The sequence below is a fragment of the Eurosta solidaginis genome, chromosome 1 (assembly GCF_040869045.1).
Source record: "Eurosta solidaginis isolate ZX-2024a chromosome 1, ASM4086904v1, whole genome shotgun sequence".
Taxonomy (NCBI): domain Eukaryota; kingdom Metazoa; phylum Arthropoda; class Insecta; order Diptera; family Tephritidae; genus Eurosta; species Eurosta solidaginis.
This window is the reverse complement of record NC_090319.1, coordinates 65,465,456-65,478,540: the sequence shown is the minus strand read 5'-3', so window position 1 is coordinate 65,478,540 and position 13,085 is coordinate 65,465,456. Positions and strand designations below refer to the sequence as shown.

General features: G+C 35.6%; 1 protein-coding gene across 4 annotated transcripts in view; it reads left to right on the top strand.

Annotated features, from left to right (window-relative positions):
- Positions 1–281: 281 nt before the first annotated feature.
- LOC137233963 (serine proteinase stubble-like) overlaps positions 282–13,085 on the top strand; it is a 35,388-nt gene continuing 22,584 nt past the window's right edge. The window contains exons 1-2 of one of the 4 annotated variants that reach the window (XM_067757534.1): positions 282–572; positions 1,447–1,625. In XM_067757534.1, coding sequence (XP_067613635.1) covers positions 1,586–1,625 — 40 coding nt within the window. In that variant the 5' untranslated portion in view covers positions 282–572; positions 1,447–1,585. Of the gene's footprint in view, positions 573–1,446; positions 1,626–13,085 lie in introns of those variants that run through there. The other 3 variants (XM_067757543.1, XM_067757554.1, XM_067757559.1) reach the window with 3 other exon arrangements.

Sequence of the window (13,085 nt, the reverse complement as noted above, 5' to 3'; positions counted from 1 at the left end):
CGTAAAACGAGAAATGCATTTGATTGATTTCTCGAACACTTCGTGACCCTAAGTTTAACGAATAATGCTTCACTGTAAGCTGTAAAAGCATAAAACCCAATTTAAAGTCATAAACGCAGTCAAATTTTTACCAGAAACAATAAATAACCGAATGGTGGCGTTAGCAGTTACTTCGAAGCTTATAAACAGTTGGAAACAGCAAAAAGGCGAAGCTAACCATTGCGCCTGCGCAAAAGCTTAACGCCATAAGTCAGCGTCACATGTGCACATGCGCAAGCTGAGCTTATACAATAACAACAGTGAATACATAGATCGCAACCAACAAAGCGGCAACGACAAAATTCAAAATAATTTTGCCGTAAAATTCAGTTGGTAATGTGCAACAGGCGACAACGGAAGGGGTTCGAGTATGGTGCGCTGAATATGAAATTGAAACAAAAAATTTCTAAAAAAAATTAAAGATAAATATTTAAAAGAGATACAGCACGTTTAATATTTTGTTTTTTAGATTGTGTATGCAAATAAAAAAATTTTAATTTCGATAAACTGCATAGTGTTTGTTTATTTGAATGGTAAAATATATCTTGGAATTTACAACAACAAAAAATATAACGTCAAATATGCGGCCAAATTATAAAAGTTGTTGACGTTGTAGTTAAAAAAAAAAGGAATTTTAGTTGTTGTGATTATTATTCTTGCTTTATGGTAATATAAAGCTGGTGAAAATAATAGTTGCTTATACAAGTGCGTTAAATTTTTTATGATTTTTTTTGTTTGCGTTTTTACAACAACAAGTAAAACTAAAAACTAAGCGCGAAATTATAATAAACTTAAAAGTTTATTTGACTTTTAAATTGGCTCATTGCAACGAAAATAGCAACAACATTGGTTGCTCCATAAATTATTGCATCAAATAAATAAACAAAGTATAATAAGTGAACAAACAAAAAAGCTGCAAAATTATTAAGCAAACAAGCTCGTTATAAATTATACCAAATTCGAAAAAAACACAAATAATAGAAATCAGAGTTTAAGTGCTTAAAATAATCAACCAAGTTAAATTTAGCAGCAAATCACTTTCATTTTCATTGTCAACAACAAACAAATTGACTCAAAAGCGCATCCAATGAAGGCCAAAATGAAGAGCTCGTAGATTCATTACACACACATATGCACATGACCGGCTTAAGAAATCAACAAACTACCAACTAAGCAGTTAAGCTTTTTTCTAAAACTACCACATTGAATTTTGCTTTATTGGTCAGATGGTTTGCAAAAAAAAAAAAAAAAACTTGCTGCTTGGAAGACCCAACAACAGCTGCCTAATTTAGTGTTGTGGCTTTTCAAAGCAAAAAAAAAGTGCAATCATCTCACAAATCTCTTCCTGCAAAACAACATTTTCATTTATCGCTTAATACTCTAACTCCATTTACTATTGAGTAACAGCGAAAATATTAAAAAAAAAAACAAAAAAAAAAAAAAAAAAATACCATCAAAAAAGTTGAACAACTTGTAGGAGCGCCAAACAACTGTTAAAATTGCACAAAACGGCATCTTTTAAAAACCAGCTGAAGCTTCAGACTAAATGCGCTTTGTCACAACAAATTTACTATTCATATGTGTTGGTAAGTAGCTTCTCCAGACATATTTACTTTTCGTATTTGTTTGCTTCACTCCTACTCTTACTAACTGCCTTAAATGCAACAGGGCCACAAATTGTTGACTCAGGCGTAACACTTGGCTTACATAATTTTTTATTACTAAAGAAACCTCGAAAGTTAATAAAAGGCAAAATTTACATATTTCGCTTTACACCCACATTTCAGTCACACTCGCATATACTTTTGAGTGCGTTTAAGCGCCCGGTCTAGTCGTTTTCAATATTTTTGAGCTACTAAATAAATAAAATATTGGAGCTAATAGTCTTTATTTGTCAAAAAATATTCCTTACCCAATAGCAGAAGCAGTTTCAAGGCCAAATGTTTCAAAACGTCAACAACTACCATTTAGCTTTTCACTTCATTACAAAAGACTTAAGCAACGAACCTGCAGGTTTATTTCACTGAGGCAATACGTGCAGACGTTGTTCCACAATAACTTTGGTATATCTGCATGCATTTTAAGAAGTTTTTATCTCATACTCTTCTTCCTCCGCTCTTCCGCTCTCCTTTTTCGTCTTCCAGTCATTTGCTCCATATTCATGGTGGTCATATAATTTGTTCCCCTTGTTGGGTTAGTTCTGTAACATTTCCCGAAACCTACGGGAAGTACCTTAATTAATCGCTATGAGTACAAGAACTTGAACTGGATGTGATTTTTTTAAAATCGTTCGTTCTTTTTAGCCTCCGAATATTTGATCATCGTACGATAACCGTGAGTTAGTTTAGGTCGAACAATAAAGACCTGACATTGACTGAATGTGTCCATGGTTTTACCAGAATTTGTTTGACGAGCAAACGGAAGGGCCATAATCAGGTGCCAGGATATATGTTATAGAATAACTCCGTCCTCTTGGCAAATACTAGCAAACTTCTAGGATCCAGCTTAATTGCTGCCTCGATATCTGGCAATTCTGCTGCCTCTAATAGCTGCAGCCTTCATCTGGCGAGAGCAGTACACGAACACAGAACGTGCTCAACCGTTTCTTACTGCAGCTCACACTTCCTACAGTTGCTGTTATTGACAAGGCCTAACTTATAAGCATGTGACGCCAGAAGGCAGTGTCCAGTCAGTATGCGTATAAGTTTTCTCTCTTCAGAGATATGAGCCACTTTTGCTTTGCACATGATCTTAGAAATTTTGCGGCCTCGCGCTTTTGTCAACGCCTTTCCTGTTTGATGGATCATATGCAACTCCTGTCTCCTTTTGATTTCTCCTAAACGGATTGGGATCTCTAGCGTCGACTCAGCGAGTGTTGTACCCTCCTTTGCCAACTCATCGGCCTTTTCGTTACCTGCTATCCCTTTATAACCGGAAACCTGGGTAAAGACGTATGGAGCGAAGTTTTTCCAAAGCTTCTTTTCATTCCAAAGCTCTTCTCGATGAAGTACTGTGTGAGGTTATTGCCTTAATCGCAGCCTGACTATCAATATATATATTGACGCGACTGCAGCTTAAGCACGATTCGTCCAGCATTTCTGCTGCTTTCTTCACTGTAGGATCTACTTATTTCTGGATCAACACAGTAAACAGCGGACTGAAACTCTTCCATAAAATAAATTTATTGGAATTTTTTTTATAAAGTTAGCTTTATTGGCGCATATTCACACTTAAATAAAAGAGTTTTGCAATTTCCAAAAAGCTCGACTTAATTTAGAGCCATAAACTACGACTGTGCGCCATTATGTTGGTGGCTTTTTTTGGATTGAAAGGAGAAAGATGAAGAAATGTTGTCGTCATAATCAATTGGCGCGTAAACGTCTAGAAGATTTTGAAGATGCGCAAAATATCAGGCTAACTATCCCTATTTCAAAACATAGCTGATACCAATTACGAACACAAAGAGATGCCAAGTCTTCTTGGCAGACGTCTCCCCTTTCAGCTGTTTCCAAATATGGGTGTCGATAGGAATACTTTCCTTTTCGTGCATTGACATAACATGACGTAGCGGTTGGTATGACCATAAATCGTCGACAGGACTTTTTTCTCGAACAGTCCAAAGAACCAATTGGAATAACTTAACAAAAACTGCAAATTAAGGTCGGGTTCTCTACTACAAATAAATTTGAAAACAAAAAAACGCAGAAAGTATGATATTTGAGTATCGAATACACTAATTATCCTACTACGTTGGGAGGACCAAGGGAGGAACCATGTGATAGCCCTTTATTTTGTCAATTAGCACCAGTTAACGACTTTAGCTATGTCTACAGCTACTTTTAAAATAATCAGTGTGAAGAGCTAAACTGATTTTAACTTTACATTCTCGTGTGTTACTTGGGCTCGTATACCGGCAGCCCAGTAACCAACCAGCGTATCAGACTCTCAAAAACAGACAGCTTGTTTGATAATTGATTTATTTGAGAGGTCAATGCTGTCGAGCTGCTTGGCCTAGATTACTTGCAAGACCTACGGTGCTGTGATTGATCATAACATCAGGTCTCATTATCAATTTCTCCTTTTTGCACTCAGAAAAAAATACTTACCTAATCCACTTCTCAAAACAGAACAAACATGACAATCTCATTCATTCACAGGTTAAAGACCGCTTCAAAGAGGCTTTAAGAACAAAATTAGCATTTGGTGAACTAATCAAAATTTAGCACAGAAAAGAGGGCCAAAGAACAAACCGCAATATTTTTCATTATTCCTAATGACCCCTTAGACTTATTTGCGTTTTGATAAGGAAACTGTAATCAGATTTAGATAAAATACCAAATATCATTCTGTCAATGGACGGCATGGAAGGCAAATGACATTTAATTGAAAGTCAAATGGTTGGAAATATAATAACGCAATATCTTCTTTGAGTATACATGAATTTAATATTTAATTCGATAATTCTGCATGTTCGTATATCTTGCTTCTCTGACGACTCGAATAAAACTCGCTTCGTGGACAAAACGGTAGTATCTCTTTAGTGGTTGCCAACTGTTAATATGTTTGTAGGATTGCCAAGTAACACTTCTAAAAAATTTTCAAACAGAGCTATATGAATTTAAATTAATTAAGCGAAGGCACAGACTTTTTTAGAACCACCTACGACTAAACCAGTTAAGAATGCTTTCGAAAGGTCTGCAAAAAAAGAAAATGCAATTTCGTGGGAGATCACAATGGTAAAGGCGTCAATTGAAAGCACTGCGAGGGGACAAAACTAGAGCTATTACCATTTCTTATATTAATAACTCTGCGCTAGTACGAAACTAAGGAAACTAGCTGCAGAGTTATAGTAGACGATATCATATATAAATTTCTGCTGTTTTTGTTGTATGAACGATGAACACATTCCCCGAAGGTTTTGGAGAGTGTTATCGGTGTTGATGCTACTTTTCCGGATATATGTAGATCTGGGGTTGTATGGCCTGGAATGTTAAATGTGTTCATATATGATTTGACAAAGACTCTGAGTGTATTTCGTAAAGGTGTAAAGGATGTAGATTCCGATCAGCCAATTTAAAAGTAAAATTAAAAGGAGTAGGCAAATTGGAAGAGAAGCTCGACTTTAATCTCCTCGGAGGTAAATCGCGCAAAAATATTTTTCTATAGACAGATCTTTATTTTTACTCTTATATTTTACTCCTTAACCGCCCCCAACTGGAACCAAAATATATAAGAGATATTCTTGACCTTGTGTTCTATGATCGCTATTTCTTTTTTAATGTTTTTTACTATTTTCTGGAATTTTTGACTCGAATCATAGTTAACCTAAGTTTCCATTCGGAAAGTGGACCGACCTACTCCAAAATATGTATGACGCGATTTGCTCGAAATTGTGTACTTCTATAAGCATAGAAAGCATAGAAGTATAGAAAAAAAGGCAGCGGGAGGTTGATGAGAGGACGTAGGGAAAGAGGGAAGTTTAGAGAAGGGGGTACAAATAAAAAGGAGGAAAAGGTAGAAAGAGAGGAAGTGGGAGAAAAAAAAGTACGATAGCATTAAGCCACGGGCTATAACTAAATAAAATAGAAAGTCTGGTTTCTGAAATATGTTTATCTGTGGCTGCAACGCACCGGGTAATAGTTAATTATTTAAAAACTATTATATTGGGCTACATTTTTTACAATATTTTAAGATATGGTATCATGCTTCTGCTATATGGTGCAGAAGCATGGACCATGACAATATCAGATGAAGCGGCTCTGGGAGTGTTCGAGAGAAGAGTTCTTCGAAAGATTTATGGACCTGTACGCGTTGGCGAGTACCGAAGAAGATTTAATGATGAGCTGTACGAGCTTTACACAGACATCAACATAGTCCAGCGAATTAAAACGCAGAAGTTACGCTGGCTAGGTCATGTTATGCGAATGAAAGTTGACGCTCCGGCCAAGAAAGTGTTTCTATCGGAACCCGTCTATGGAAGCAGAGGTAGAGGGCGGCCACCACCGGACCGGGTGGAAAATGATTTAAACTCCCTTGGTGGGACCAATTGGCGTCAGTTGGCAGAGCAAAGAAGCGGATTGCGCGCCTTGTTGGACGGCCATAGCCGTTTAAACGGTTAAGCGCCAATTAAGTTAGTAAGTAATTAAGATATGGTATATTTTAGAAGACTTAACTAGATAATGTACAATATTTGAGCCTTTAATACTTGTTTACAAGAAACAAAGTAATCATAGCTACAACAGACAAACACACAACAACAAATAAACACAAAACAATAAACGCACCAAAGCAACACACCCATAAAGAAGGTCAAATGACTAGAATTACTGACTTTTACCTTCCGAAGTCAGCCACGCAAAGCGATAGAAAAATCACCCTCGGTTCTGAACGAACACACAGCACATACATATAAATATACACAAACATCCATTTTGACAATATTTGCTCGTGTACCGAGGAACTATAAATACAAGACAAACGACAACAACAGATCAGAACGAAAATGGACACTGATGTTGGCACAACGCCGAAATCGGTTTGTCTCGAAACCAAATTTGATAAGGGATGCTGGAAAATCATTCCAATATACATCATTTATTCACGCTGTCGGAAAATCAACAATAATAAGTCACTCAACTTTTTCTCATTTTATCCAGCCACGGAAGGTAGCACAGACGGCGCGGTTTTTAAGGCCAATCGATATGATTATAATACGCCAAAAATAATTCTACTGCTGGAATTTTCGAATTAAAGAAGTCGCACGATAAGGAGATGCCTTTTATGAAGCCTTCTTTGACTTCAAAAGGTTTGGACAAGTGATACCCAACTCTGATGGGGTCTTTGGTGTTGCTCAATCATAGTTAATACATCCCTATAAGCTCTAGATTGAACCCAAATTCAGACTTCACAAGAAAACACAACAATGTAAGTGCATCAGCATTCCACAATTTTTTTTTTGTAAAACAAAAAATTTGAACAAAAACCTCATAAACGATCACGATAAAAAACAAAAACCATGCACAACAATCCAACAGCAATAATATTGGTTGTAATAAAAACAATAATGGCATACGGTGCCTACAAATTCGAACTACAAAAAACAAGCAGCAAATCAAAGAAATAACAACAACAACAAAAAAAAAATACCGACAAATACATTACGATTGCATAGTCTTTCAGCTCTACACGCCACATAGTTTTCACTTTCTTTTCCTTAGTCACGGAACCAGTTTCGGTGATTTCTTCCGTTTATTTGCCTCTTTGCCCATTTAGTGTGCCCTCTTACCGATATGAATAAGCAGATACGTATGTAAGTAGATGAATGCGAGAATATACTGAAAAGCGTTTTGTTTTGTTAATAAATCATGGACAATTATTGCTTGGTTAATGAGTAACAGAATCGGAGTTATTTTAGCAAATATTTCGCAAATGCGAAAGTTATATATGCATGTACTATTTAGGTACTTCATGTATGTATTTAGGTACTTCTGAATATATGCACATACATACCTACACCTGTGAATGAAAATATAGCAGCAAAAATGCAATTAGTCTAGGTTGAGTCCGGGATGAGTCGCAAAGGAATATGCGGCTAATGCCAGTTTTGTCTTTTTGTATTTGTTGAACTGTTCCCTTTTGTTTGAGCGTGTCCTATCATAGTACAGGTTTACAAGTATGATATGTATGAGAAGGGAGCAATTCCTTTTTCTTTCTAACGCACTGCCGTTTGACAATTTGGTCAGTGTGAAACTATTTTAGAACTCAGTGGAACCTGCGTGGAAAATGCGTTTGACACTAAACGAAGTGTCAAAATTACCGGGGTTGCTGTCGTGGAAAGCGACGCAGGGAAACAAAAAAGGAGCGGAATATCAGATGTGGGTTGCTGTGATGTTAAATTTTTTTGAACGAATTTAGTATGAAAATGTGGTGCACCTATATGGGGCCTATAGAAAATTATACAAAAGTCTTGGATTGGGGTATCTGAGGACGCGTAGTTATTCCAGTATTAAGAATACAAACACGGGTGCTAAGTTTTTCTACCCGTTCAAAAGTTCTCCGCGAAAAACAGTTTGAAACCGAGGTCGACTGCAATAACCCTTCCAAAAAAGTGGAAAAAGAAATTAAAAGATGCGCTTTATCCTGTTATCAGTAGTCCAAAGGCGAAAAATTATTCGAATTATTGGAAGCGAGGCAAAAACGCGTCTATTAATACCTCCCCCAACGGTTTTGGTCGTGCTTTAGCAATCGTCCCCGGTAATAAAATATCACAATTTGTTAATTAAAATTGTCCAAAACATATGGATTTTAAAGAGAGATGTAATTAAGTGCTCGTTTGAAAGTAAATAAGGGTATTTCTTTGTAATTTTACGATAAAAATTTTACGCAGTTTTCGTTAGCAGCTACTACACTTTTCTTGTACCTAAGAAGTACAACAGTGCCAAATCGCATCCACAAAAAAAAAAAAAACAAAAACGAACAAGAACAAGCATTTTATCATGTGAGTGTGGCTGTGTATGTTGGTGCTGCTACATATCCTACTTGTAGACCTGTACTATGTGTCCTATGAATAGACTAATTGTACTCATGTATACCAGAATTGGAACGATAGGACCAATCTCCTTTGTACCATATGGGAGAAAACTTATCTTTAACTCACTTCGTTCACTTCGTTTTGTAACGTCGCACAGTGTTTCGTGTAGAACAAGCTAGCTGGACAAAATTATTTTATGAGATTTTCCGTTTCATATGCCGTCATTTATTACAACTACGTCATTTTTTTCAGCCATATGTTCTTTTTTTTAATTTTTTTCCAAAATTTTACTTCATATGCATATATTTGCTTATTTCATATACAGTAACTCATGTGAATAAGTGACATAGATCCAAAAAAATTTAAAGGACTAAAGAATATTACTTTATTGTACTTAAATTGAATGGAATACAAATCTCAATACTCCAAAAAATTCTAAAAATTCGGAAAAAAAAATTTAAATTTTTTATAAAATTCGTCGAATTTTTTAAATATAATTTAGTTTTTGTTATAGATCGTGACAAATTTTCTTATGGGAAATTAGTTAAAATAAATTTGCGAAAGCGAAAATTGTAAGAATTATCCAAAAAGGGGTGTCTACTTATTTATGTGAGTGACTGTACATATGTACATACATATTTTGTATTTATTTGAGTATTTATCCTGGCACTACAATTTTTACAGAATTATTTTATAGTACCAGTCAGGAATGTAAAAGTGAATTACAATAACAATAATAACAATGTAAATAATTATGTGAAAATTACTTATTACAAAAACTTAAAAGTAAAGTGTCATACAAAGTAGAAAAGACAATAGATTTAAATTGAATAAAACCTGATCCAACAAAAAGTTATAGGGTAAGTTATCTTTTATAATTATGTTATTATTCGCTATCATCACTTTCATTGGATGAGTCACTTGTGGAATATTCATGAACATCAGCAACACTACTGTGAAAGCTTGAAACAACTGGGGTATTTATTGACTCCTCAACATTATCGGGGGACAGTAAATTTAAGAATTCTGAAGTCAGGCTTTTAAATTTTTTCTTAGGTATCTCCCTAAAACTGTTAACTAAAGGATCCGATGTTATAAACAACATATTCATAAGATCTCTATTCGTGGCTTCATGCGACTGCTTTTGTGTGTTATCAGCCCTGAATCGTCTCAAATCTTTGTTACGGGCTTCCTATGCTTCCTCGGAAAGTTGACCAATAGGTAAAATTGCTGATTTTGTAATATCAGTACTATGCACTAAGAATTTATGAACTGTAACAGCCATATTAAACCATGGATAGAGATCTATGTATAGTTTTTTAGTCTCGACCGCAAATTTTTCAAGTTTTTTGATATTTATATTGTACACAGATGCTAATGCGCGAAGGATAGTGTCGAATGTTTTGATGAGCGTTACATCCAATCCCGTAATCTCAGCACTAGCCTCAGAATTTTCGAAAAACCTACGAGCAGTGTTGCCGTCATTGGTATTGCCGAAACCTGGTTTTGGTTTATCTTCATCAATCCATTGTATGTACCTGTTTTTATGCCTTGGTGACTGGTGCGGTAGGTTGTGGCAGGTTGATGTCAATGATCTTCCCCTTTTTGCTTTTGGTGTGATCTTGTTGACCTTGTGCGTTTATTTTTGTATGTTTTATGGCTACGTGTTTGTTTCCTGTACCAGGGAATTGGTTATGCCGTTTGTAGATCAGCTTTAAAGGTTCAAATATCTTGTCGGAGTTGGTACGTACATACATCCTATTTGATATGTAGAGATAACTAAATCTACAAAAAAAAAAAATTAAAAATAGATGTGCAAAGAATTCGCAATGGTTTTTTCTTTCGACTATTAGAGAATACTTGCGACTATAACATATGTAAAATTTAGCCCGGATGTCCGCGGATGTATGTAACTTTTTTGTTCCTAAAGTTAAAAATATAGAGAAAAAATACCTTTTCTTCTTAATGACGGAATGTTAAATATATTGAAAATACTCTTATTGCGAAAGAATTACTATTAAAAAATTTTACTTACCTTCTAGCTTAGAATCCATCAAAAAAATTATGTAAAAATGTTCACTTAAAAGAAATATGAATCTTAATATTCAACAAGAATTTTGCAAATTAATCAACGCATTTTACGGCCACTCCTGCCTTCTTACTTCAATTATTCAATATATATGAGCAAAAATATCAAAAAAAGCAAAAATCCCGTTATTTTGTTTGTTTTCTTTCATTTCTCATTACACTTTTCTTGGAATAAGAACTTTGTTTTTGTCCAGCTAGCTTGTTCTACACGAAACACTGTTCATCGTCGCGTTAAGTTCGTTTTTCCCCACAACTCAACCGCGTGCTATAAAAGGACGCTATTCATGTGGTTGAGAGTAAAATGGCGGATAGTGCGGGAATCGAAATTAAAAGAATTAAATTTAAAAATGAAAAACGTATCATACTTGGAGTAAATCATTTAAACCAGAAAATATCTAAATATATAATAACCTCGATTACGCAGAACCCTACGCACATGGTTCTGGCCTTAGTAAAATTCTCGAAAGTGAATTAAACTAATTAATAACTAGCGTGGTGCCACACAAAAAAAAAAAAAAAAAAATACATACCTAATTGAACAAAACTTAAAGTAAAATTAACAATTATACGTAAAATAACGGAATAACAAGCTACTGAATATAACGGAGCTATTATATCATGACACTACATGACGCCATCGAAGGATAACGGAACATATAACTGTTCCCAACATTAATAATGGGATTAAAATTTCCCGTGTGTAGTATCTCTACACCAGTGAAGCATTTGAAGTAGATGACAGATACACACACAAATTAAATAATCAAAGACAATAAATACTAAATAAGAAGGAAAATTGGCGTTTTAATGCTTTTTGAGCTAGCCATATGAATTTCAAATCACTAAAAAAACACTTCGTTGCCCCTTTTTTATGTTTCTTAAAATGGGTTATATATATTTCAACATGACTAATCCCAACATTACCCAAAAGGGACTAGAGGGGATCAATTATGCCCCAATGTAGACAAAAGAGATCAATCGGATACCGCTCTCTTTAGGGATTAGTCGCATTATTTTTTGCAGGTTTACAAATTTAAAGAGTTTTTTTTTTATTTAATTTGTTTTTTGGTCTGTCCGTTTGTCGCTAGCTTTGTTACTTTCAATTTTGACTGCACTTGTGAGGCCAATCCTATTTTATGGGGTTCTAGTTTGATAAACAGACGTATAACTAACCAATAGTCGCCGACTCTAGGGACAGGACAGAAATCATCAAAATATTTTAGGCATTTTTTTCTAAAAAAAGGTCGCCATTCGGCTGTGGTTTTTACGATGAGAAGCTTCGCAGAAAATGAATCTGCCTAAGCATGCGCCGTTCAAAGTTGTCATAAAACCTGGAGGTCTACCAATTTGAAGATAAAAAATGACAAATCTCGGCCTTAGAATATTCCTGGATGTATATCGTGTAAAGTAATTAGTATAGCAGCAACAACATATCATTAAACCCTGGAACTAGTCTAAATTAACCGCGATTGTTTGAGTGTACGACATATGGTTTCAACAGTATAGTGTCATCTTTGTTACGGCGAACTCACTCAAGGGGTTGGCAGCGTAATTTATAGCTAATCAAACTCTTTTTTCAACCTCACCTACTATGGCGAATCCTAGGATGGGGTACAATGACCTAAACAGTCCAACGAGGTCATATCAAATCGTTCCTCAGATGGCCGGGCTAGTACCTAAATGGTGCAATTTTCAGGAACATACCTGATAAATATACAGTAAGGATCATCAGCACCAATAAAACCTTGCTGGAGTCTACTTACCACTACAGTAAGAAGAAGAAGATAATTCGAAATGGTTTCTTGCATTTGCTTCGAAGAGGCTCTGCAAGTCACCAACCTCTAGTTTGAGCTTGGAGGGTAGTGATCAGCAAATTCGGTTGCTTTCTCGTTGCCCTCAATGTTACAGTGAACACAAATTCAAATGAAATCAGTTCATTTCAGCTTAAAGCAATTTGTTAGAGCCACTGATAGCCCTGGACGATGCAGAATTGACTGTCTGAGTGCTTGTGTGTACCTCGCACCCTCTTACTTTGTTTTCCGACAAGAAACAATAAGCCCACTGTATAGCCAGAACTTTCCCTTGGATAATAGTAGCCGAGTCAGAAAGGAAGCTTCAGCTCGCACGTCGTAGAACACTTTGCACCCATCGGTATCTATAGGTTTGAGATCTTTGACATTGTCAAGGAAAATTATTTTAAACCTACTCTAGCTCTGATGCTAGTGTGATACAGTACCTATATATATTTTCCAGGCTTGTCAGCCTTCCGAAGAGTCACCGAAATGTGAAGATTTTGATATTAGACTGTAAAATTTAGGTTTTTTGGGGTTTATGTAATGGAGGGGCTGATCTGATGCGCACTTTGTTGGGAAAAACATCCAATAGTGGTCATAAAGGGTACGCTTGTTCGTAACCTTTCAGGTTTAGA